The 24,926-nt window shown below is 45.0% G+C and overlaps 1 protein-coding gene across 5 annotated transcripts; it reads left to right on the forward strand.

Annotated features, from left to right (window-relative positions):
* Window positions 1-1,264: 1,264 nt before the first annotated feature.
* Window positions 1,265-7,413, forward strand: RPS24 (ribosomal protein S24). 5 transcript variants are annotated; one of them, XM_046027628.1, is made up of 8 exons: window positions 1,265-1,367; window positions 2,834-2,899; window positions 2,991-3,200; window positions 4,289-4,399; window positions 4,525-4,527; window positions 5,019-5,036; window positions 6,895-6,916; window positions 7,327-7,413. In XM_046027628.1, the coding sequence occupies exons 1-6, from the start codon at window positions 1,365-1,367 to the stop codon at window positions 5,022-5,024; spliced, it is 399 nt and encodes a 132-aa protein (XP_045883584.1). In that variant the 5' UTR covers window positions 1,265-1,364; the 3' UTR covers window positions 5,025-5,036; window positions 6,895-6,916; window positions 7,327-7,413. The 5 variants fall into 5 exon arrangements, with proteins under 5 accessions (XP_045883584.1, XP_045883587.1, XP_045883588.1 ...); XM_046027631.1 differs by lacking the exon at window positions 4,525-4,527; XM_046027630.1 differs by lacking the exon at window positions 5,019-5,036 and having other exon boundaries at window positions 1,267-1,367.
* Window positions 7,414-24,926: the final 17,513 nt, after the last annotated feature.

Below are 24,926 nucleotides of genomic sequence, written 5' to 3' on the forward strand. Positions count from 1 at the left end.
GGGCACCTGGGTGGCTCAGTGGGTTAAAGCCTCTGCCTTTGGCTCAGGTCGTGATCCCAGGGTACCAGGATCGAGCCCCACATTGAGCCCCGCATCACATTGGGCTCTCTGCTCCGCGGGGAGCCTGCTTCCTCCTCACTCTCTGCCTGCCTCTCTGCCTAGTTGTGATTTCTCTCTGTCAAATAAATAAAATATTAAAAAAAAATGTTTGTCAAGAGAACACATTAAAAAAAAAAAAAAAAGAAGAAAGGATGCTATTCAGACTCCAGGGATCCTCCTTGGCAAAACACAAATGTAAAACAAAAAGCAAAGCAAATCAGACTTTACTTATTTCAGCAGTTAATCACTTAAAATCTCTTTGGAAGAATGTAGACAATACTAACAAGATTTGACGAGTGGCTTTTATCATAGAGGTTCTTAGAAGCAAAGGTTCTGGAATCACAGTCGCTCCGGGGTACCACCACCTAAAGTTGTGTGACCTTGAGAAAGTTATTTAGTCTCATTTTATCTTGGTTTCCCCATCTTATAAAAGAGGTAATAAGTATCCTACTCCTTAGAGTTATGGGGAAGGTCAAATGGCAAAATGAATGTGAAAGTATTTAGAGTGTAACAGGTACATAGCAGTCACTCAATGAACATTAACTGTTGTTATTTTGAAAAATGTAGAAAAGCTATCCTCAAAGCCTGCACCTTTGTCTCCTCTTCCACACTAATCTTTGGAGGTCCTAATGTCTCTATTTGAACATGCACCTATGTTCCTTATTTTTGCATGACCATGTCACTTTAAATAACTTATGGATCAAATATTGATAAAAGCTTTTTTTTTTTGGTAAGGACTAAGGTTTTCAGTAAAAATACAAATTAAAGAAAGATTCTTTTATTTTTAATTCAGAAAACTATCACAGGATCTCAAAAAAAGCAATATTTAGCAAGAAACGAAAATGGTCGGTTTTGTGCAGTTTAAATAACAAAAGGTTTTGAATCGGTTTCTGCGGTTTCCCTCGCTATAAAATGAGGAGGCTGGTCGATAGGATCTCCTAAGATGTCTTCTAGCTTTACGAAGCTTTAGCTCGCATTGAGATAATTTAAACTGTAATTCGGTTTACCGTAATTTTAAGTACGGGAAATTCAGGACAACGAATTGAATTCAGACTGAACGTGTGCTTTCGGATATCTAGTCGATGTAAGATCCGTGGGAGCGGGCCTTGGGCACTTTCAATCAGGCATTGGCGCGGCCGCCCTCGCCGGGCTGGCCACGCCCCCACGCCTTTGCCGCTCGGGGGCCTTCCTTGCACATTGATATGATTGGCCGGCGGAGAGTGGGTCTCTTTTTCTCTTCGGCTGCTTGAAGCTCGGCCGCCATCATGGTGAGTCTCCCCAGACCCGTGCAGTCATCCGGCACGTATCTGAGCCATCCTTCGCCCCTGGGTCTTGCCATTTGTGCTACGGCCACCCGAAGCCCTGTCGCTCTTTTTTTGGCTGTGTCTGACGGAGGCTGGTTACCGAGAGTCCCGGAGCCGTCGGCGGGGACCTGACCTGGACACGGCGGGCTTCAGAATCCAGGGCCTGGGGATTGCGAGGGAGCTTGCTGCGTTTGTCGGCTTCGTGGAGTCTAGTGGATCGGGCGGGGTGGTCTGAGACTCCTCTCACCTGCGTTCTCGGTTTGGGATAGGCGGCTTGCAAGTAATGGCAGCCCCAGAGATGAAGCCGGTGCCGGCGGCGCCCGGGCGATTTGTGGCGCGTGAAGCTGTCCGCATGTCTAAGCTAGAACATTGTCAACCAGACGGAACCTCTTGTACTTTGGGAAAGGGAGGCCTGCGGAAAGCTTGCCTTGAGTACATGACGACTAAGCTCTGTCAGTAAAGGTTCACCCATTCGTAATTCCACCGTATGTGCAAGTTCCCTTTTCCCTCCAATGCTCCACTGTTCTCAAGAGTTGGGGGCTGTTAAAGTGAACTTACTTTGGTGTGGCTTTTCGCACTGAAGTAGAAATTCATTCTCCTTTATCTCTTTTGGATGAAATTTCTTTTTAGTGTAAGCATGCTGGATGCCCACGTTCCTAGGTGTTTATTTGTGGAAAAGCTGTTGGGCCACTTAGAAGGGTGTAGGTTTTCTTGTGGGGTGTAAGTTGGCCATGCACGGTGGGTAGTTGACATGCAGATAGTGGCAGCGTTTGTGTCAGATTTGTGAGGGCCTTATGAACGTAATTGAGGCTGTAAGGTTTGTACAGGTTCAAGTAGTTTTACTCCACGGAAAGGGTCCTTACATGAGGGTGAGGGTGGTCACACCCCCCCCCCCCCCCCCGTTCCGCCCGGCCCCAAGGGGACAGTGCAAAATCTGGAGACATTTTTGATTCAGACTGGAGAGTTGGGGGTGCTACTGGCTTCTAGTGCAAGGGTGCTACTGAACGTTCTAAAATGCACAGGACGGTCCCCACAGAGAGGTAGTGGGGCCAGAGTAGTAATGTTGAGATTGAGAAACCCTGCTCCAAAGTGATTCCCGTAGCAAAGGGAAGATTCCAGAAAGCTGTGGAGTGTGTTCTCTTGGTACTGAGGATATGTGTGTTAGGTGTGTCTTAGGAGTTAGGCAGTGGGGGGGTTGTGGTTTTTTTCTTTCCATGGAAGTGTTCCCAATACTAGCTCTTGTAGCTGTTGAAGGTTTAAAATGTGGCACCTGCAGCTGCGGAATTGCATCTTAAATGTGATTTCATGTTTGTAAATCATCTACATGTGGCTCATAGGTACCCATTAGCAGTTCTATACCTTGGAAACTCTCAGCAGGGTCAAGAAAAGGTTGAGTGGATCGCTAACTCGTGGTTTATGTATGTTTTTAGAACGACACAGTAACTATCCGGACCAGGAAGTTCATGACCAACCGACTACTTCAGCGCAAACAGATGGTAAGGGAGGGCATATCAAAGTTTCATTGTTTTTCGCTTTAAAAGACTCATTTTGTAATAATAAGCACTAAAACCTGTTACTTCTTTTTAGGTTATTGATGTCCTTCATCCTGGAAAGGCAACAGTACCTAAGACAGAAATTCGGGAAAAACTAGCCAAAATGTACAAGACCACGCCAGATGTCATATTTGTATTTGGATTCAGAACCCATTTTGGTGGTGGCAAGACAACTGGCTTTGGCATGATTTATGATTCCTTGGATTATGCAAAGAAAAATGAACCCAAACATAGACTTGCAAGAGTAGGTGTTCTCATTTGTTCAATAGTTGCTGAAGACGAGTTTTTCTTTTTTTCTTATTTGACAGAGAGCGAGACAGGAACACGAGGGGGAATGGGAGAGGGAGAAGCAGGCTTCCCGCAGAGCAGGGAGCCCGACTGAATCCCAGGACCCTGGGATCATGACCTGAGCCGAAGGCAGACAACCAGTGAGCCACCCAGGTGCCGCAGGACTGAATTTTTCAACAGCATTGTGTTGTGGGTGCAGCGGAATGAGCAAGAGCAGGCAGGCTGTGGAGGGACAGCCCTCAGACCTAAGGAACTCCGGGGGTTAAGAAAGAAGGTTCTTTGATAAATGAACAGATAGAGTACAGGGCTTCAGTAATGGCGTCTGCAGCTTTTGAGGAGGTGGCATTTGAGCTGGGTCTAGAACGGCAAGTAATGGAGTACTTGTGGAGATAGGAGCTCGAAATGGGATGGGTTTGGAAAGGTTGGCACCAAATTGATCCTTAATTCTAAAAGTCTGAGTTTGGACTCCACCCTCATAGGTAGCCAGGAATCGTGAAAAGGCCTTTGGTCATTTTCCTAGTGAACTACAGCAATGAGTGGAGCAAGCTCCCTTAGATTCTAAACTGTAGATTATTATTTTAAAGTAGTACTTGTGTTTTTCTCTCTTTATTCACTGTCATCAGGTAAGTCTTTCAATAGAACAGCTGAGGGGAAATGATGGTGTGGTAGACAGATGCTATACTCTTTAGTTGGGTGGCCTGGGAGGCCTTGCTGAGGAGGTGGCCTTTAAGCTGAAATCTGTGTGAAGATTTGAAAGCAGTCTGGGCAGCAGGAACAGCACATGCAAAAATGGGCAGAGTGAAGAGTAGATTGGAGTGTTGAGAGCACATGTGATTACTGTGCCACTGATTTGTGCATGGCGTGTCTCAATTGGACTACCTTTTCTGTTTCAATACAAACAAGTATTGTTAAATGTACTTGAAACACTTTTGATTTGGGAAGGTGCATTTCTTCAGCTGCTTGACTTGGTTATGGTCCCTACCAGATCGCTTAATGCTGAGTTGATGTTCACAGGTCACTTAAAGGTACTCCTTTTTCCTTTAGCATGGTCTGTATGAGAAGAAAAAGACCTCAAGAAAACAGCGAAAAGAACGCAAGAACAGAATGAAGAAAGTCAGGGGGACTGCGAAAGCCAATGTTGGTGCTGGCAAAAAGGTATTGCTCATCAAGGAGAATACAGAAATGTCAGTTGCAGGTCTTTAGTTTCTAGAAAGGAGGGATTTGTTTCCTTAATAACCTTTTTTAATGTTTTTTCTTTTCCCACTTCTTCTGGATTACAGAAGGTAACGTGTTTTGAGACGCTACATGATGTAGTATCTTAACACCTCACTAGAGTAGCTTTGCCCACCCTTTGTCAGCTCACAGATCAGCACAACACAGGGGCCACATTGGTTCAGTGATCCTAGTAGGCACCTTGCAAGCCCTGTCAGGAAAAAGTTTTCATTTTACTGCTAATTGGTTTGGACTGTTAAAAGGGGAAGGTTTAATTTATTTGCTTAAAACAGAACTGGTTTAAGAAGGAGTTGAATCAATGTGGCCCATGTTTTCCTGGCATGCTGGAGAGGCAGCTGAAATCTCGGTTGATTTCCTCTCCAGTTAGCCAAGACTTAAGTGATTTTAATGATAAGCAGCTTTTTACCAGCTTTGCCGGCTAACTGTAAATAATAGTTGAATTAAGGTGTTGGGTTGTTAAATAACAAATAATCAAGTGTTCTGTGAACTTTTTTTTTTTTTTGCCTTTTCCCTCTACTTTCTTGGATTTCTTATTCATCAGAAATGAAGTGTCTAGCAGGTACTGAGATTGTGAGCACTGTGTGGGGATGCATCACCTTCACTGAGTTTGCATTGATGCTTTGCATGTGTTGGCTTTTGGACAACAAGAGTTTTATGTAGTATGATCTCTTATAATTTAACTGCTTTGTTTTAAAATGGTGTATAATGAGGAAGGGAGAGAAACTTTTAATCACGTTTATTTTGGAAACTCAAAAGTGCATGTTAATATTGCGAAGTGACCTGGTGGAGGAAGGTGGGTACTCTACTGAGTAGGCATCTTTTAACTTGTATTGGGGAAATGCTGTGTCCCAGAGTTATATACCCAGGAAACAGCTTTAGTTAACACAGGGCCTGGGAAAGGGCCTCTCATTTTGTCATCAACAGTCTTTCCCTTGGGGACCCTGAGGACTGGTCAATTTTTTTGGCAGCTCTGGTAATAAAGTGGTCTAGGGAATCTGGCGAAGCTTCTGTCCAGAAAGCGTTCACTCAGATCTGCCTTTTATGGTTATACTGCTTTTTATTGATCTCTAATTTTTCATCTGATGTCCATTTTTCTTTTAATTGAAAAAATTCCAAGGTAATTATATATTCACACCAAAGCCTCTGATATATGATACACTTTTTCTGTAAGTTTTTGGTCAGAGCGGTCCACTACCCCACGACATTTTTGCATATTTGAGTAGCCTAAATCACGTAAAGTGGGCTTAGAGGGGTTGGGAGTAGTAGAGTTTTGAAACACTGGTAGTCCTGCCCCGTGTACTTCCTGTAACAATGACTCCCTGCTAGGTAGTAAATACGGTATGCCTGCCCAGTCCTCTCTAATCACATTGTCTTTCCAGCCATGGAGTTCTAGTAATGGATGAACTGCCAGAGGAACTACTTTCTGCTTAGAACTGCTCCCTGTTTGTGAGGCTTATACTTACCATCAACCGAGTTTGCTGAGGTTGCAAAAAAGAGTCAGTGGACTGATCTAGAACCCAAGGACATTTAACCCGTTCTCATCTTCATTCAGCCTTTGGGCCCCATGTGTTTGTGCTCGTTAGTGTTCGCCAGTGATGTGTGGAGGGGCTCCCTGTGGGGACCTGAGCCATCACTATTCCCTCTTCAGATTGCACTGGTGCATTTCATTAGCGGAGCTCTGGAAAACTGGCTGAGAAATGAATGTGGGAATGAGCACATGTATTCTTTGGCTCTAAATAGCCAGGTTTACTAATGTTACTTTTAACTGTTCTTTTTTGGATGTTGGAATTGGTATTTGCTCTACCTTTTGGGTACGATAGAGTTGTTTTAGACTAAGGAATAAATGTTCTTGTTTGAAGAGCGCTTGAAGCATTTTCGTTTCAGCCCAGTTCTGCCTTTTTAAAAACTAATTTGCACTACTTTTGGTGGCTGTGAACAGTAGCTTTTAAAGTATTGAGCCGAGACAGGTTTTAAAAGACTTAGTTTGATCATTTAGAACTCTCTTGAGGTTAGACTCTAGTGTGGGATGATTCCTGGCTCTTTTGGTGGTGCTTGTGTGCCCAACATGATGTTGCTGACAGAGCAGGAGGGTTGAGGGTCAGGTGTATGTGCTTCATGTATATGTAGGCAGTGGCAGCCTGGATTGGCACTGCTGTTGGTATGATGATCTCTTCGTTGTGAAATCATTATGCCACTTGGTTTACATAAGAACCATAGTAATCACATGAGATATTCCAAATTGGGAGGAATAAAGAGTCTGTCTAAGGAGTGCTCTGTATACAGTTAAAACAGTTATTTTTAAGGTAACTGATTGCATGCATGTAAATGCAGATTATTTTGGAGTTTGAAAAGGGACTATTAATGAAATGTTTCTTTTCCTTCTTCCCTCCTTTCTCCCTTCCCTGCCACTGATTCAGTGAGCTGGAGATTGGACAACAGGTATAATTCAAGCTTTTCATGTGGATCATTAGGCTTTACTGATAACAGTAATTTGAAAGTCTAGAGCATGTGAAATAGTTTTGTTTTTTTGTGTTTGTTTTTGCATGTGAAATAGTTTTTAGAAGTTGATTCGCAAATACTTTCAAGAATCGTAGCTTTTTAAATATTGGTAGTGACATGGTTTTGTTTTTAAAACTTAATATTTGTTTGTTTCATTTCTAATGTGAATGTTTGCAAGCTTTATTTCTTGATGTTCTCATTGTGTTATCACAAACTTAACCTTTTATTTAGTCCACTAATACTTGTTTTGCATGAGTGTCATTAATTTTGGAGTTTGCTGAAGATTTTGAACTTCAAACAGTTTTAAAGGTGGTTAACTAACTAAATTTTTCCTTTTCTTTGTTTCGCAGAAGGAGTAAAGATGCTGCAGTGGCTTTATCTGTGGTGATTGTGCAGATTTTTCATGAGAGGATTAATAAACTAAAAATGTTAATGTGTCTGTTTGTTTGAAATGTGTTTGAAATTTACTGGGGGAGTCAAGAAAATTTTGCTGCTGTTAGAGTAGATTTAGATTGTTGCCCAAGTTTACATGTTCCAGTACGCTTTTAGTGAAAACTTGGTATGATTGTTGTTTCTTTAGTAGCACAAATAATGTAGGTATAGGGTATCAGCAACATGAGAGCATGTAGGGCCAATCTCATGTGCTCATTGTTAATACTTGCCATCAGTCTAGTAGATCATTATCTGAAAGACACACTTGAAATCTGAATTAATTCCTTTTGGTCTTCCTAGAACCCGACATCATTCTTATTACTGAAAAATTATTTGCTGACCTCAATAGAAAATTACTGGTTCACATTTTCATCATTTATCATGAAGTAAATAAGATCTGCCAAAATTATCTGTGCATTATAGGTTTGTGCTTGTGGGATAACTGAATGGTGTATTATGAGTGGGGAATTTGGAAGAAGTTAATATAATGAATATTTGGATGTAGTGTGTAATTGTTTGGTAAATCTGTATATGCTTTTGGTGGAACATGGAGGGTTATGTAGTATCACTTTTTCTTTACTGAATATCACTTCTGAGTTTGGTTTTTTCAGGTATCAGAGTTGATAACCAGGTTGATAACCCTGAGCTCTGGGTTATTGGTCACTTGTTTGGCTTTGAGAGGTTTTTCTTTCTTTTTTTTTTTTTTAAAGATTTTATTTATTTGGGAGAGAGAACAGCAGGGGTACCAGCAGAGGGAGAAGGAGAAGCAGACTCTCCATGGAGCAGGGAGCCTGCTGTGCGGTTTGATCCCAGGACCCTGGGATCATGGCTGAAGTCAAAGGCAGACGCTTAACTGACTGAGCCACTCAAGGAGCCCCAGCTCTGAGAGATTTGAAGGGCAGTTGTTTTAGGGTTACTGTAAGGGTTGGGGTGCGTTTTGATGAGAGGGTAGAAAGTGAGGAGTTGGGAGCGCTTGGGTATTTGGGAATGGGGTGAAGAGGCATTAATGGCTTAAGGGTTTTGGATTCCATTTTCCCCTGAAGTTGGTATAGGATTGGTTTGTACTTTACATTGGTCCATCTGGGAGTCAAGCTTATAAATATGATTAGGAACTATGTAAGTAGATCAAAAGCACTAGTGAAACCTCAGGAAATTGTAAAGGAGTGGAAGACCTGCTTGGTTGGGTAGATGGGGGATTCAGGAAGAAGGAAGGATCGTGATAGAAGGCATGAGGATGCTGGAAGGAATGGTTGTGTGTTTTAGAGAACATGGTGAGAGGCCTTGGTTGAAGAAGGATGTGCAGAGTAGAGAGCAGGGATGTAGGGGCTGGACCTGCTGGCTGAGGCCTGCTGATGGTGGGTGTAGTTGTTTCACTTGGAGCTAAGCTCAGGCTGTGCTTTTGGGTTTGTGGAATTCATGGCCCTGTGGTTTCCTTTGCTAGGGCCAGGACCTAAGTCTGGCTGTACTGGCAGGAGAGTGTGGAGGAGTGGGGTATTCAGGACTGCTAGTGTCAGTTTTCACCAAAGTGGCTAAAAGGTGATGTGGAGTGGGGATTTTTCAGCTAGTAGTGCAGAAGCCATTCTTGCCTGGTGGCAAATATTGCAGGAGAAGATGGGGTTCCTGTGGCAGCGAGGTTGAGGGAGCAGAGGACTGGTAAACAGCTTGCAGGGGCAAGGAGAAGGAAAAAGAGAAGGGAGAGCTGGGAGAGGTGACACCCGGGCTGGCCTGGGGTAGAGCACTGGATGAATTGGAGGTGGGGGAGGTGTTGGAAAGTTGAGGAGCAGAGCTAAGAGAAGCAAAATTAAGGGTATGAGGTGGCTTTGAGAGTGGGGTACTAGAGACTGATGTGAAGATAGAGGGCACAGCTGTGGCCAGCCTGAGTGGAAGGTTGGTAGCATTCACAAGATGAAGAAGCTTTTCCGTTGGGATGTGATCAGGAAGGGCAGAGTTGACAGTCATTCAGCCAGTGTAGCCTCTTTGGGGAAGGGAGTTACTATTAACTCTGACTGGGCTTGGTTTTCCAGGGGAGCTGCCTAGGCTGAGCTATTGCAGAAGTCACTAACTGAAACTCTTGTCTGTAAGCTCTGTTGCACAGGCACAGCGTTTTGAAACTGGACAAATTATACATAAAGATCAAGATTTCCAGCTTCTTGAAATACCAGGCACCAACAGCACCTCACCTTCCTGTGTGTTGATAATTGGCAAGGTTAAATGCTTGGGTGCCTGCCTTAGGACAGGTGGTGTGCAGTCCACCATGGCCTCCATGGTCTCAGCTCCTATAGCTAGCTTGTACCCTCTCTGCCTGCCCTCTGGTTTTACGTCCCTTCTACAGGATTCTTCCATTTAGTCCAGCTGGGTGTCAGCAAGTCACTTGGTCAACTGAGTAGCTTTTCTTTTCTAAGATTGTATTTATTTATTTATTTGACAGAACAAGCAGGGGGAGTGGTAGGCAGAGGGAGAGGGGGAGAGTCTCCCTGCTGAGGAAGAAATTGGTTGTAGGACTCCCATCTCAGGATCCCAGATGATGACCTGAGCCAAAGACAGATGCCCAACTGACTGAGCCGCCCAGGTGCCTCTGGGTTAGCTTTTCTTTAAGATTTATTTTAGGGGTGCCTGGGTGGCTCAGTGGGTTGAGCTGCTGCCTTTGGCTCGGGTCATGATCTCAGGGTCCTGGGATCGAGTCCCTCATCGGGCTCTCTGCTCAGCAGCGAGCCTGCTTCCCTCTCTCTCTGCCTGCCTCTCTGTCTACTTGTGATCTCTCTCTGTCAAATAAATAAATAAATAATTAAAAAAAAAAGATTTATTTATTTTAGAGAGTAGGTGAGTGTGAGCACATGCATGAGAGGGAGGTCTCTGGAGGGGCAAAGGGAGGAGGGGAGAGAATCTCAAGCTGATCCCCTGCTGATAGGAGAGCCCAAGATCCCGAGATCAGCTAGCAGACCCTGAGTTGGACGCCCAACTGACTGAACCACCCAGGTGCCCATGGATTAACTTTAAATTGGGGTACCCAAGGGTACCTGCTCTGTTGACCCAACTGAAGAGGCTATTTTGAGGCCCAGATGATGGAGGACCTGTAAGAACAGTTTAGAAACTGCAGTGCTAAGCAATGTGTGATATGAAAGGAGGACACAGGAACTCACTCAAAATCGTGGAAGGTCTGTGCTATTGAACTTGAGGATTCGTAGAGCTCCAGCATTGTTGCCCCTGACAGTAACCAGACCATGCTCTGCTGTCAACAGTCTTTTTGAAAGAGCCTTTGGGGAAAATGCAAAGTTGCCTTTCCTAAACAGAGTCAACAGGGAGGGAGAGTACCTTCCTTTCCTTAATTTGGCACTGGGGGGAGGTTGTGGATTCCTGAGAGGAAGCAAGCAGGGATCTTTGAAAGGCTAGAAGTGATGTTAAAGGGGGTGGTTTTATAGTCTCCAGTGAATGCTGGGGTGCATCTTGGCCTCTTGTCACAGCACCCAAGTTGCATTTATAGTTAGCTGCATGTGCCCAAGCAGTCAAGCAGCTTTTAACAGTGTTCTGCTCTTTGTTTCCTGGTAAGATGCTGTTTTTAAGAACCCAAAATAACTTAATTGGTCATAGTCTTGGAGCCAAGGCAAGTACCATCTAAATTCTGTATAAACAATTTTCTCCTTTATCCTGCACAATAACCCTAAGAGACGGATCTCACTGGGCCTATGGAGGAGAGTTTAGAGCAGTTAAGTGGTGGGGCTGGGAGTAGGGCACAGTTGTCTTGACTCTAGAGAATTTTATTTTATTATTTTATTTTTTTTGAAGGTTTTATTTGACAGCTAGGGAGGGAACAAGTGGGGAGTGGAAGAAGAAGCAGGCTTCCTGCTGAGCAGGGGGCCCACGTGGGGCTCAATCCTAGGACACTGGAATGATGACCTGAGTTGAAGGCAGACAACTAATGACTGAGCCACCCAGGTGCCCCTGACTCCAGAGTCTATCCCTGTGCCTTCATTCAATCAAATATGAATTGAGCAGTTCTCTGCAGGGCATGTAAAGGTTAAAGGTGTGCTCAACAAGGTGCCCATTGCCATGGGATAATTGAAGTGGTAGATGGCCAACTGAATTTCCTGTTGGCTAGACTGCTATGCACCCTGGTCCCTGTGGGGGGGCCTGGAGAGATGAATGGACTAACCCTTCTCTCAAAGCTCAGGGGGTTTAACAACTCACTGCTGTCTCACGGCCTGGTTCCTCACTGTGAAGCACCAGACAGTGCATAATTCTGCTAAATTACATGATAGGAATCCGAGGCAAGAGAATCTGCAGGTTGACTGGGTCTTGGAAGGCTTATGAAGGAATATCACTAACAACCTGATCTGGATGCATGGGAGCAGGGTTTTCTGATCTAAGGTGGTGAAAGCTAGAATGCAGGGAGGTGGGAACAAGTAACAGCTGTGGGGTGAAATGAACCCAGTCATTCTCATGGGTACAAGTGGGGATGAGTTGGGGAAGGTGGGAGCAGAGTGCTTATAGGTGAGATGGAAGATCCTCTGGTGACTTTGGTACCTTCCAGCAGTTTTGCATAATGCACCTGGTACCAAAAACTCCATTTCAAAAATAGACTTCAGCTTGGTTCTAAGGGCACAGGTATGCTTGATTCATTTGTGCTGACGAAGTAGAGGCTTTCCTGAGTTTTGGAGCTCTGCAGTGTGGGTCCAGGGTGTGAACAGTCTGGTTGAGGGTTAGGGTACAAGTAAGGTTCTGAGGGAAATGAGACTACAGCGGCCAGCAGGGAGCAAGTTACAGAGGATCTTGTATGTCAGGCTAAGGGTTTTTCTTGTTCAACATTTTGTTTGAATAAAAACTACTGGATTGAGGGGCGCCTGGGTGGCTCAGTGGGTTAAAGCCTCTGCCTTCGGCTCAGGTCATGATCCCAGAGTCCTGGGATCGAGCCCCACATCGGGCTCTCTGCTCTGCAGGGAGCCTGCTTCCTCCTCTCTTTCTCTGCCTGCCTCTCTGCCTACTTGTGTCTCTGTCTGTCAAATAAATAAAATCTTAGAAAAAAAAATAAAAAAACTACTGGATTGAGTGTCCTTGTCACATGCTGAATTCCTCTGCATGGGGGATACTTAAGCTGTTTGTTCATCATGCATGCTGGAGCGGGGATTTGTGCCAGAGGCCAGGCATTGAAGAGATGGCATCCATGCCATGTAGCTTGATGGAAAAGAACTAGATTAGAATCTGGAGACCTGCTTTGTGATCCTTGCTCAGCCTCTAGCCACCTGGGGTTATGCGTGGCAAGGGACTTTACTGAGCTACCATTTCCCTGTGTCTAGATGAGGTACAGGGGTGGATGAGTAGTTCCCAAACTTGGCATCTGGGGGCTTGTTGAAAATACAAATGCCCAGACTTCCTGCCCCAATTTCCCAGGTGAGTTCTGGTGGCAGCCAAGAGTCTATGGTTGTGATAACTTCCTAGGTGCTGCTTCGTTAGGGGTATTTTGGACTCATGGGTCCCTGAGGTTCCTCCTGCCTCTGTGAATTGTTGACTAGGAGAAATGGTCCCTGCCCTCAAGAAGCTGGCAGATGAGGGGCGCCTGGGTGGCTCAGTGGGTTAAGCCTTTGCCTTCAGCTCAGGTCATGATCTCTGGGTCCTGGGATAGGCCCTGCATCAGGTTCTCTGCTCAGCAGGGAGCCTGCCCCCTACGCCCCCCGCCCCACCCGACCCTGCCTCTCTGCTTACTTGTGATCTCTGTCGGTCAAATAAATAAATAAAAGCTGGCAGATGAACAGTAATTTTACTATTGCTACTGCTAGTAAAATGATGACAGAAGAGCTAACCTTTATTGTTTTTTATGTGCCAGGAACCCTGTGGCATGAATTCTAGGTTTTCCCAGGTATTTGAAATTAGAGTGGTCCTGTGAAAACTTTCAGAACCTGAAAAGGTGTAAAGTGAAGAACTAATTTTATATGGGAAAATTTTGGAGTGTTCTCAGATCCAGAAAATAACCTTCCAGCCTTAGGATGCATTTTAGAAAACATCTTGCTAATGGATGCCCAAAGTACACTGAGATAAAGCACAGGTGCTCACAGTACCGTTCACAGCTATAGCGTCTTTTTTCTTAGATTTTATTCATTTATTTGACAGACAGATCACAAGTAGGAGAGAGGAGGAAGCAGGCTCCCCACCGAGCAGGGAGCCCGATGCGGAGCTCAATCCCAGGACCCTAAGATCATGACCTGAGCCGAAGGCAGAGGCTTTAACCCACCCAGCCACCCAGGCGCCCCGCTATAGCGTCTTAATGCCGAGATGCTGAGTGTATTTTGGGGCCAGAGGCTTGTGGTGTCTCTTGTTGCTCAGGGAGCGCTACAAAACAAACAATGTTATTTTCACTTTTTTTTCCTGCAAAAGTGAAAATCCTTTTTGGCTTTCTTTCGTTAGTAGAAACAGGTGCTAATGTAGGTTTTTTGAGGGGTATATCTGTATCTCATTTGCCCTTTGTAACTACTATTTGAGGGAGCTACTAACCCACATTTTACAGATGAGACAGGCTCAAAGAGCTTAAGGAACTTGATCAAAGTTACATAGCTTTGACATTGTATGATAAGCCTGGGGACATTTGTGGAACATCTCAAAGAGCCAGAATTTGTGCTGAGCCTTGATGGGTGCAGAGAGATTAGCAGAGGCAGTGGGTCTGAACAGGCTGTTGTCAGCATCACCTGAGAACTTGTTAGAAATGTAAAATCTTGGGCCCCACCCCAGAACTACTGAATCAGAAACTGGATGGGTTACCAGCAACCTGTGTTTTAACAAGTCCTCCAAGCCATTCTGATGCAGGCTGAAGTTTGAGAACCACTCACTGAGTTAGGGGAAGGGGAGGACATTCCAGAGGGGCTGGCAGCTCTCCAAGGAGGGGTGGTGCTATGGACTGCTCCAATCACTGGCCTTTGCTTTGGTGGCATAAAGAGGTCTGATGAGCCACAAAGACTCCCACGAGGGGGCACTGTGGGCACAGACTTGGAAGCTGCCTGCTTTGTTGTCCTGGCTGCTATCCTTGCGGAAGCATGAAAAAAGCCTGATGCCACATCAACTGGAGAGGTCACTCTTTCTTCTCAGAGAAGGTCTAATGGGGGTGGTAATCTTGTTTATAGGATTCGGCCCTCGTAGGGAAGCTGAACCGGCAGGGCTTTCTGCTGTTCACATGCACGTGGTGATGTCTACCTATCCCTGCTGCAGTGTCTCTGCAGATCCAGTGCAAATAACATTCCTCCTTTGTAAGCTGCCGCAGCCAAGGGGCTTGCAGTTTATTTGGGAGGAAGAACATTCGAATCCTAGTGGCCTGATTATGATTCATTGTTCTCCCTGTAGTGTGATGGCTCGGTCCAGTTCTTGAATGGTTTGGGTGGGGTGCCAGAGTGCTGGGTCCAAGACCTGTCTTCAGTCCTCAGCTCTGTCTCAGCCATACTTCCTGACCTCAGGCAAGTCCCTTTTCTCCTCTGGGCATCAGTTCCCTGTTCTCTGGGATGAGGGGGTGACACTGAGAGTGGTGGCATTCAGTACCTTTCATAAAATTTCACCCTGGGGAACCAGGAGACAGACTTGTCCTACTCAAGGATCTTGGATTGCAGGACAGCTGCAAGCCCTGCTGGAAGACATCCATCTCCTGTATCCACTTAAGTAAGCCTTGCCAGGGACTTGGTGCAAGGCAGTAAGGTGGAACTTATCAAATTGGATTTTTTAAAAAGTACATATCTCTAGACATTACGTTTGCTATAGATTTCTATTCTGCGTTTCTTGGAAGAAGGAAAGATTTACACCCTTTCTCAGCTGCAGGGTGTATTCCGAATATACATTGCCTTGGAGGGAGGGGCTGTGACAGCAGAGGGGGGTTCAGCATTCACCTCATTAATCCAGGGACTGGCCTACTACAGCTCACTGTATCGAGCTGCTGTGCCTGGGCAGTTAGTCTCTGGAATTGTGTTTTCAGAGGGCTGTAGACCTTCATGTCACAGGGCCGTGGGGGAGTCAAGGGAGGCTCTGAGTCCAGCACTGTGTTGGCTCTCATCCTCTAGGATGATAGAAAGTTTGGTTAGAAATTATGCAGCTCATAGGCAAACACCATTGAACTGCACCTCTTGTTCATGGAGGAAAGGTCTTAAACAAGATGCATCTTTCCAGCAAGGCTCTGTGGAGGAAGAAAGTTCTTTAGCTGATCTGGCACCTCGATTTTGTAGGCAGGTAGCACTGCATTTTCTTCTGTTTATGAATAAGGCCATGAAGGCACAGAGTGACTTTCCCCAGCTCGCACAGCTCAACAGTGGTGGGCAGAGGACTGAGCTTTGGGCCTTTTCACCTTGAGTTCAATTCCCTTCCAACAGCAGAAGGAGCCATTTGCTACTCAGGAGTCATTTCTTCCTTCTCTTAAAACAAAAGACCAAAAAACCAAAACATCCTTAGGTGTTCTCACTTCCCCATTTTATTGAGCTAATACTGACATCTAATAGGATTAGTTTAAGGTGTCCAGCATGATATTTGATACATGTATATGTTGTGAAATGATCATCACAGTAAGTTGAGCTAAAATCCTTCACCTTGAGTTATAAGTTTTCTTTTTCTTGTGATGAGAACTTTTAAGACCCCTCTTAGCAACTTTCAAATACACAATAAAGTATTGCTAATTATAGTCACTATGCTGTCCATGACATCCCCAGGGCATATTTCTCTTATAACTGGAAGTTTGTACCTTTTGATTACCTTTACCAATTTACTATACTCCCTACCCCCTGCCTCTGGCAACCAGCAATCCGTTCTGTTTCTGTGAGTTTGGGGTTTTTTTTAGATTCTACATGGAAATGAGATCATACAGTATTTTCTTGCTCTAATGTCACCATAGTGCCCTCAAGCCCATCCATGTTGTCTCAAATGGCAAGATTTCCTCCCTTTTTAGTGGCTAAATAATATTCCACTGTGTGTGTTTTTCTTCTAACACTTTATTCATTCATCTGTCCACGGGTACTTAGGTTGTTCTCATGTCTTATCTGCTGTAAATAATGCCTCAGTGAACATGGGAATGCAGATACTGCTTCAAGAAAGTAATTTCATTTCCTTTGGATGCATACCTGTGAATGGGATTGCTGGATCATAGAGTAGTTCTAATTTTAGGTTTTTAGGGAAACCCCATACTTTTTTCCCAGAGTGGCTGCAGTGGTTTTCATTCTCACCGAAGTGCACAGAGTTCCCTTTTCTCCACATCCTTGCCAACACTTAACTCTTGTCTTTTTTTTTTTTTTTTTTTTTTTTTTTAAAGACTTTATTCATTAGAGAGCGAGCGAGCACAAGCAGGGGGAGAGGCAGAGGGAGAGGGAGAAGCAAACTCCCACCTGAGCTGGGAACCTGACATGGGGCTTGATCATAGGACCTAGAAATCATGACCTGAGCCAAAGGTGGACACTCAACCATCTGAGCCACCCAGGCGCCTCAGACTCTTGTCTTTTTGATGATAGCCATTCTGAGGTAATGTGTCATTGTGTTTGGTTTTGGTTTGCATTTCCTTGATGATTAGTGAGTTGAACACCTTTTCATGTATCAACCATTTGTATGTCTTCTTTGGGAGGAATGCCTATGCAGTTCCTCTGTCTGTTTTTAAATTGGATTGTGGTTTTTTGTTGTTTTGTTTTGTTTTTGCTGTCGAGTTGTATGAGTTCTTTATATATTTCGGATATTAACCTCTTACCAGATACATGATTTGCAAATATTTTCTCCCATTCCATAGGTTGCCTTTTCATTTTGTTGATGGTTTCCATTGCTAATTTGATGTAGTTCCACTTGTTTATTTTTGCTTTTGTTGCTTTTACTTTTGGTGTCCAGTCCAAAAAATCATTGCCACCACTAATATCAAGGAGCTTACCCACTAGGTTTTCTTCTAGGAGTTTTATGGTTTTGGGTCTTACCATCAGGTCTTTAATTCACTTTGAGTTGATTTTTGTCTTAAGTGCACAGTGTAAGATAGAGGTCCAATTTTATTCTTTTGCAAGTGGCTGTCCTGTTTTCTCAATACCATTCTCCTTCTCTCTTTAAGCTTACAAAGCACTGCAGTCTTGTCTGGGGCACTTTTCCATGCTGTTCACCTCATTGCCCTCTGCTGTCTGTAGAGTATCACTGGTACATAAATGCTCCCTGAGAAGCTAAGAGTTGAGAATGCCTACTGTTGCTCCCCGAGCTGGCTTTGTCTCTGGTTTAGATGGTATATTAGGTAAGAGGCCTGAAGGCTGAAGCTGAAGCTACAGAACACCGAGAGCTCCACTTAAAGTGTCTTGAACAATGAGGACATTTATTTGCTTACATAAGAAGCCATCTAGATGCAGAGAGGTGTTCAGGGTTGATGGATACAGCAGATCAACAGTGTCACGAAGACCTAGACATTTCCTCTGCTTTGCTATTCACAGTGTTGGCTCCATTTTGTAAATGGTTGCCAATTATGGTGAGGGTATTCCAGGTCAGCGGGAAGCTCTCCCCTGCAGGTGGTGAGTCAGGAACCCGGGCTCCTCCTATTTTGTGCCTTCACCATCTTTAGGGCCTCATGGTCACCTGCATCTGCCTGGCAGAATGGGGAAAATGTGGAGGAGAGGCACCCATTCTCCACAACCTGACCAGAAGTCACCCACATCATTCTGTTCTTGTCACATTAGCTGGCTCTCAGTCTCCTGGCATACCTAATTGCAAGAGGGCTGGGAAATGTAGGCTAGCTCTAGTCGGGGGAAAGGTGGGGAGAATGGCTTTGGGGGACAGCTACCAGTCTCTGCCATGGCAGGAGGAAGGAAATAGATGCTTCAGGGGGACTCTTTGAACAGGGGTCTCCCAAGCAAAAGGAATTTACTGGAAAGCTGAGAGGTGTTTAAAAACCAAGGTGTAGGTAGTGCTGGTGGCCTCCCTGCGATCAGGATTGAGAAAGTATTCTAGTGCAAATCAGCCTTTCCCTTCTTCCTTCACCTTCTCTGAGTTTGCTCCAATTGTCTCTTTCCAGGCAGCTTTTTATGCTCTCCTTTCTTTCTCACAGCTGCCCTTTCCATTGCTTTCCACTCCAGGCATCCAGCACCATTCATTAGACCCTGCATCCTACTTAGCACTTCGCAGGAATGTGACACTGACTGGCCCACTCAGGACAGGGGTCCCTCCCTGGTCCTGCCAGCTCATGGATCCCAGTCTTCACTTAACCGGGGCAGAAGCGGGGTAAGGAGAGAAGGCTGCTGAGGGGTCCACAGCAGCCGTCCCTCATGTTGCTACGACTTCTGCCTTTTCTCCACATCACTTCCAGACCACCCCATATTGCCAATTAAAAAAAAAAATCTTTTCAAAAACTACTTTATTCATAATTCATATACCATAATAGTCATCCTTTCAAAGAGTATAATTCAGTGAGCTTCAGTATATTCACAGAATCTAGCACCTAATCACCACCACCTAGTTTTTGAACACTTTCATTGTGCCAGAATGAAACCCTGTGCTCCTTAGGAGTCACGCCCTGTTTCCCCCAGTCTCTACTCCCCAACCCTCAATAACCACTGGTGTACTTTCTCTCTCTCTTTTTCTTAAAAATTTTATTATTTAATTGTCAGACAGAGAGAGTGCAAGAGCATGCACAAGCAGGGGGAGCAGCAGAGGGAGAGGGAGAAACGGGCTCCCTGCTGAGCATGGGATCATGCCTGAGCCCAAGGCAGACCTTCAACTGACTGAGCCACCCAGATGCCCCTAATTTCTCTCTTTATAGATTTGCCTGTTCTGGACATTTTCATTTCCTGTAAATGGAATTATACAATAGGTGACCTTTTCGTGACTGGTTTTTTCACTTAACATGTTTTCAGTCTTCATATTATAGCACGTATCAATATTTCATTCCTTTTTAAAAATACAGCTTTATTGAGACAATTTACATGCCATAAAATTCACCTTATGAGGTGTACAACTCAGTTATTTTTAGTATATTCACAGAGAATTCTATCACTCCAAAAAAGAAATCTCTTACCCATGAGCAGTCTCTCCCCATTCTCCCTCTCCCAGCCTCTGACAACCACTCATCTGCTTGAAAGTCTCTGTGGGTGAACCTCTTCTGGACATTTTACATAAGTGAAATCCTATCAAGTGCAGGACTTTATGACAGGCTTCTCTCAATGAGCATGAGGTTCTCAAAGTTCATGTTGTGGTATGTAGTGGTTCTTCATTCTTTTTCATTGTCAAATACTATTCCATTGTGTGGTTGTACTAGACTTCATTCTTCAGTTGAAGGACATTTGAATTGTTTCTACTTTTTGGCTGGTATGAATAATTCTGGTGCTGTCAACATTCATGTACAAGTTTTTGTGTGGATGCACATTTTCTTTTCTCTGGATATATACCTAGGAATAGAATTGCTGGGTCACATGGTAACTAACATTTGAGGCATTCCCTGACTATTTTTTGCACAGAGGCAGCACCATTTTCTGTTCCTGCCAGCAGTGTATGAGAGTTCTAATTTCTCTGCATCCTTGTCAACACCTACTATTATCTGTACCTTTGATTTTAGCCATGTAAGTAGGTGTGAAGTGGTATCTCATTATGGTTCTGATTTTCATTGCCTAGTAACTAGTGGTGTTAAGGATCTTTTCATGTGCTTATTGGCTATTTCTATGTCTTTAGAAAGTCTTTAGCTTATTTTAAAATTGGATTGTCTTTTTATTGCTCGAAGTGTTCCTCATGTATATAAGATCAAAGTCTTATCCGGTAAATGGTTTGCAAAATTTTTTCCCCATTCTGTGGGTTGTCTTTTCACTTTCTAATGGTGTTGTTTATTATAATTTTTTAAAAAATTAAAATATTATATTTTTAAGTAAACCCTATACCCAGCGTGGGGCTCAGACTCACAACCCTGAGATCAAAAGCCGCATACAAGTTCTATGGATTGTCAGCTAGGCACTCCTTGATGGTGCCCTTTAAAGGCAAATGTTTTACATTTTGATGGTTATCTATTTTTTCTTTTGTCACGTGTGTTTTTGTTGTTAAATCTAACAAACCATTGCTTAACTGAAAGGTCATGAAGATTTACTCCTATGATTTCTTCTAAAGATTTAATAGTTTCAGCTTTTACGTTTAGGTCTATGATCTATTTGGAGTTAATTTTTATAGACGGTGTGAGGAAGGGGTCTGACTTCATTCTTTTTCATGTGACTACTCCTTTGTTCTAGTAAAACTTGTTGAAAAGATTATTCATTTCTCATTGAACTGTGTTGGCACCCACTGAAACTCAGTGGACTGTGCGGTCGCTTCTTGGATTTTCTGTCTTTGGAAACTTCTGTCAGGGCTCCTGTGAGACTTTGGCTGTAACAATAATGCCTTTTATTGAGTATCTAGTGCTCAGTGTGCTAGGCACGTTGTATATATTCTCTTGTGTCCTCACCAGACTTCTGCAAGGTGAACATTATTGTCCTCATCTCAGAGATAAATAAATTGGAATTCAGGATTTTAGTCATTCGCTGAAGGTTGTTTAGTCAGTGGCAGAGCTGGGCCTTGAATTTAGGTCAGTGTTGGCTCCAAAGGCTGCATTCATGTCTGTGCTATGGTTCTCTGCTCCCTGGAGGCCCACCCACCTAGTTTGGGTGTCATTTCTGGGGTCCTTCAGGGCCATAACTAGCCAGATAGATAGTGTGGCAGGAATTATGGCCTGAAACTTAAATGGAGATTATATGATTTCATGGTGTGATTTGGATGCTAAAAAAAGCACAAATTGTTGCCTCCAGCTGCTCCATAGGAAGTGGGCACCTAGAGTGAAGGAGCAGTGAGTCCTCTTTCGCCCTGTCCTGTTGGATCGCTTCTTGGGGTTACGTTATTTTTGGAAGCTGTGAAGCCGAGCTTTCAGAAAGAGTATCAGGATGATATCTAGTGTGGTCTGGAGGTATTTAGCTAGAAATGAGCAGAGATAGGTGTTATTGGTCAAGGGCTATAATGTGGGAAAAGGGTGAGGTTTGTCCCAGAGTGTGGAAAATATGGCACACTGGTGTGGCTGGACAGGAGGAAATTTTTGAAACCCAGAGCTAATGGAGGAGGGCAGGAGCTGACTTTGGGAGTAGTGAGCTTCTTGTCACTGCTTGTGTACAAGCAGAGTCTAGCTGCTTACTTTGTGGGGTTGCTATAGAGGCTTTTTGGGCCTTCTGCAAGGTGTAAGCCTGGGGGATTTTTTTAGGGTTTTCTTTGACCCCCAGAGCCTGTATATTATGGCTTCTGATTTTATGGGGACTTCCTGTCCACACAGCTGGGATTGCTCCCAGCCCAGATCTGTCATGTCTCACTGATCCCAAGAGCTAAATTTGGAATTTAATAACAACACTTTGGATTTATGTAGCCCGTTTCCTTGGAGGCACTTCATCTGTTATCCCATTAATTCTCATAACATCCCTGGGCGGAAGGTGAGGGAGGGTGAGGGAAGAGTCTCTGGCTTCTCCACATCCTGAAGGTGAGAAGAGACGGCTGGCTTAGGTGCAGGCCAGGGGCTGGGGCTGTGGCCCTAATCACAGGCCCTTTGTTCCCCACACAAAGACCAGGTTCCCCACAGGACAAAGAATGTGTTGCTCTGGCAGGAACCTCATACCTTACACAGAGTATATTGGTGATCTGATTCCAAGAAAAGTTTAAGATACACCGTGGTATGTGAGGCTCCAAGTGGACTCTGTCAGGAGTGGGAGTGGATGGGCATAGAGGTGAGAGGGAAGACTGATGTGTCTACCACCAACTGGCTTGCAGAGAGGGGAGGTCCAGAGGCAGCAGGAAGGTTTCCTCAGGGAGAGGGGATTTGAGCTGAGTTACACCAGGGGCTTTGAAGGACGAGCAGGGATGGAAGGGAAGGGTGCCCCAGGTGGAGGGCTCTGCTTGTACCACAGCATATTGGCTTTGGGGCTCCTGTCTACTTCAGACTGTGCTGTTTGTTGCTTCTACCTCTACTCAGGCTCTTCTACATCTGTTCCATGCTCTTCCTCTTCAAGCCTGGTTCTGTACTCCAGGCTGGCCCTTGGTGAATACCACAGCCTGTACCGGGGACACTTGGTGCGCCTCTGCTGCTGATCTTCCTGGGCCCGGGCGAGGGAGGACACAGAAACTCAGGGCCACAGACTGCAGGTTATTGGCAACTGGAAGGTCTCTTGCATGTCTTTGGGTACTATACCCTGCTTGCCTCTTCTGCAGATGAGGTGACTGGGACTTGGAGTTGTAAGCAGGTGAGGAGTTTTTCAGGAAGAGAGATGAGCAGATGCCAAGATAGAGGCAAGAGAAGGTAGGTGGGTTTGTAGAAGGTAGGAGAGCCAGGACTGGGGAGCATATAGAAATGTGGCCAAAAGGGTGGGAGGGGTTGGCCCATGAAGGGGCTGTAGTGGGTGTTTCCAGGTTGGACTTGACTTAGAGGGCAAGGGGAAACTCCTGGAAGATTTTTGCAGAGGAATGGTGCATCAGATGGGCCTCTCACAGAGGACACTGGCAAGAAATCAAGGTCCTGGTACTCCTGCTTCTCCTGGTCTCCACTGGTCGCCCCCACCCATGGATGGCACATAGCCTCCACTTACACTTCCATGTCCACTTCATCTCCACATCTGCCTTTTCCTTCAAATGATCTATCCTGAACCTGATTGTTTCTCACCACTTTGGTGGCTCCTCTGATCCCAGCCTGCACATTTCTTAACCCTGTTCCTGCTGTGGCCCCTTCAGGGCATTCCTGATTACACCTTTACCCCTTAGATGTATTCTCCATGCAGCAACTGGAGTGCACTTTGAGAATGAGAGCTGCATGAGGTCATTCTTGTTCAGAAGCCCCCCAGGGGCTATTCATGTCACTTAAGGAGATGCCGAAGTCTCTTTGTCATCCACATGGCCTGCAACCTGGTCTCCTGACACACACACCCCCCACCCCCCCCCCCGCCACTAGCTCTGCTCCTCCAGCCTGTCAGCCCTATTCCTGCTCCAGGACCTTTGCACGTGTTCTTCCCTCAGCCTGGCCTACACTGGCCCCTGCTAACCTTGTGGGTCATGCTTTCCTTTTCATCTGGTCTTCATTCAAGTGTTTCCTTCTAAGAGATGCCTTCTCCGACCACTTTATCAAAGATTGTAATCTTCAAGTTTTCTTCTTGACTTTGGTTTTCTCCTCAGCATTCACATCTATTGTTTTCTCATTTCTCTTCTTTTAAAAAAGATTTTACTTATTTATTTGACAGAGAGAGATCACAAGTAGGCAAAGAGGCATGCAGAGAGAGAGGGAAAAGTAGGCTTCCCACTGAGCAGAGAGCCTGATGCAGGGCTCGATCCCAGGACCCTGAGATCATGACCTGAGCTGAAGGCAGAGGCTTAACCCATTGAGCCACTGAGGTGCCCCTGTTTTCTCATTTCTTGACTATATTCTGTCTAGAAAGGAAGCTTCATGAAGGCAGGGGTTGTGTGTGTGTGTGTGTGTGTGTGTGTGTGTGTGTTTTCACAAAACAAATTTTTTTTTCCTGTGAGTACATCATTGCTCTATCCCCCGTGATTAGCACAATGCCTGGTAGCCAGGAGGAGAAGTAAATATTTGCTGAATGACTCACTGACCAACTGAATGGTGGCTGTATGGCAAGCAGATTGGTCTTGGGGGTGGGAGCGGAGTGGGGAAACCAGCCAGAAGGCTGTGGCAGAATCTCTGACAGGAGATGATGGGGGCTCTTGGGTCTACACAACTCCTCTTCCCCTTGCTGTAATGTGCACACTGTCAATTGAGAAGCACTTTGAGGTTTAGTTTGTCTAGTTCCCTCTTTGATCATGTGGGGAAGCTGAGGCCTGTGAAAGGAATTCCTTAGCCTTCCTGCCTTATAGACTGTATCCTATTGAAGAACTGTGGTGGGGAGCCCCCTCAGGTTGTGTGGCAATGACTGAGAGGTGCTGCTAGTGTACTCAGTGGCTGGTTGAGGGCATGTCATGGTGACTTGGCACATACAAAGTGTTTTTCTCAGTGGTCACTTTGGGACTGGTGAATATGCATGAGATGGCCCCTGCCCCAGCACTGCTGGTTTGGTTGGAAGCTGAGATGCCTGCTAGCAGTTCACAGAAAGACAGACATTGGAGGATCTTCCAGTCGCTTCACTAGGCATTCATTTTATCCCCTTACCACTCTGCCCACTTGTTTTTCTTGGGGGTAGGGGCAATGGGCCTTCACTGGCCTAAGCTAATAAAAGTATGGCATTGGCTCCTGGAATAGTAATGGCTTGGTGATGTGCAGTGACCCAGACCTAAAATGACCGGTGCATGGAATTGCCCTTAGCCAAAGCAGCTGATGGAGTTTAGGCCAGTTGCAGTTGGTGGGAAGGCTTCCCCTTGATGGCTGGGAAGAGATCTCTCCTGCTCCATGTGGTGTGATTGGCAGAAATGAAACTTAGAACCACTCTACACATTTTGTTACCATGAGGAAAGCCAGCCCGAGGACAAAGTTGAGATTTGGAGCAGGGCAGACCCCTGCTCAAACCTACTTGAAGCACCCTTTGACCTGGACTCTAGTTAGGGAGGCTAATGAATGCTGTCTCTTGTG

This window comes from Meles meles, chromosome 13, assembly GCF_922984935.1.
Source record: "Meles meles chromosome 13, mMelMel3.1 paternal haplotype, whole genome shotgun sequence".
Classification (NCBI taxonomy): Eukaryota; Metazoa; Chordata; class Mammalia; order Carnivora; family Mustelidae; genus Meles; species Meles meles.

Excerpts from the sequence above, each read along its gene's own strand:
- RPS24 (XM_046027628.1), top strand. Across the intron at positions 2,900-2,990 it reads TACTTCAGCGCAAACAGATG|GTTATTGATGTCCTTCATCC; the intron begins GTAAGGGAGGGC and ends ACTTCTTTTTAG. Across the intron at positions 3,201-4,288 it reads CCAAACATAGACTTGCAAGA|CATGGTCTGTATGAGAAGAA; the intron begins GTAGGTGTTCTC and ends TTTTTCCTTTAG.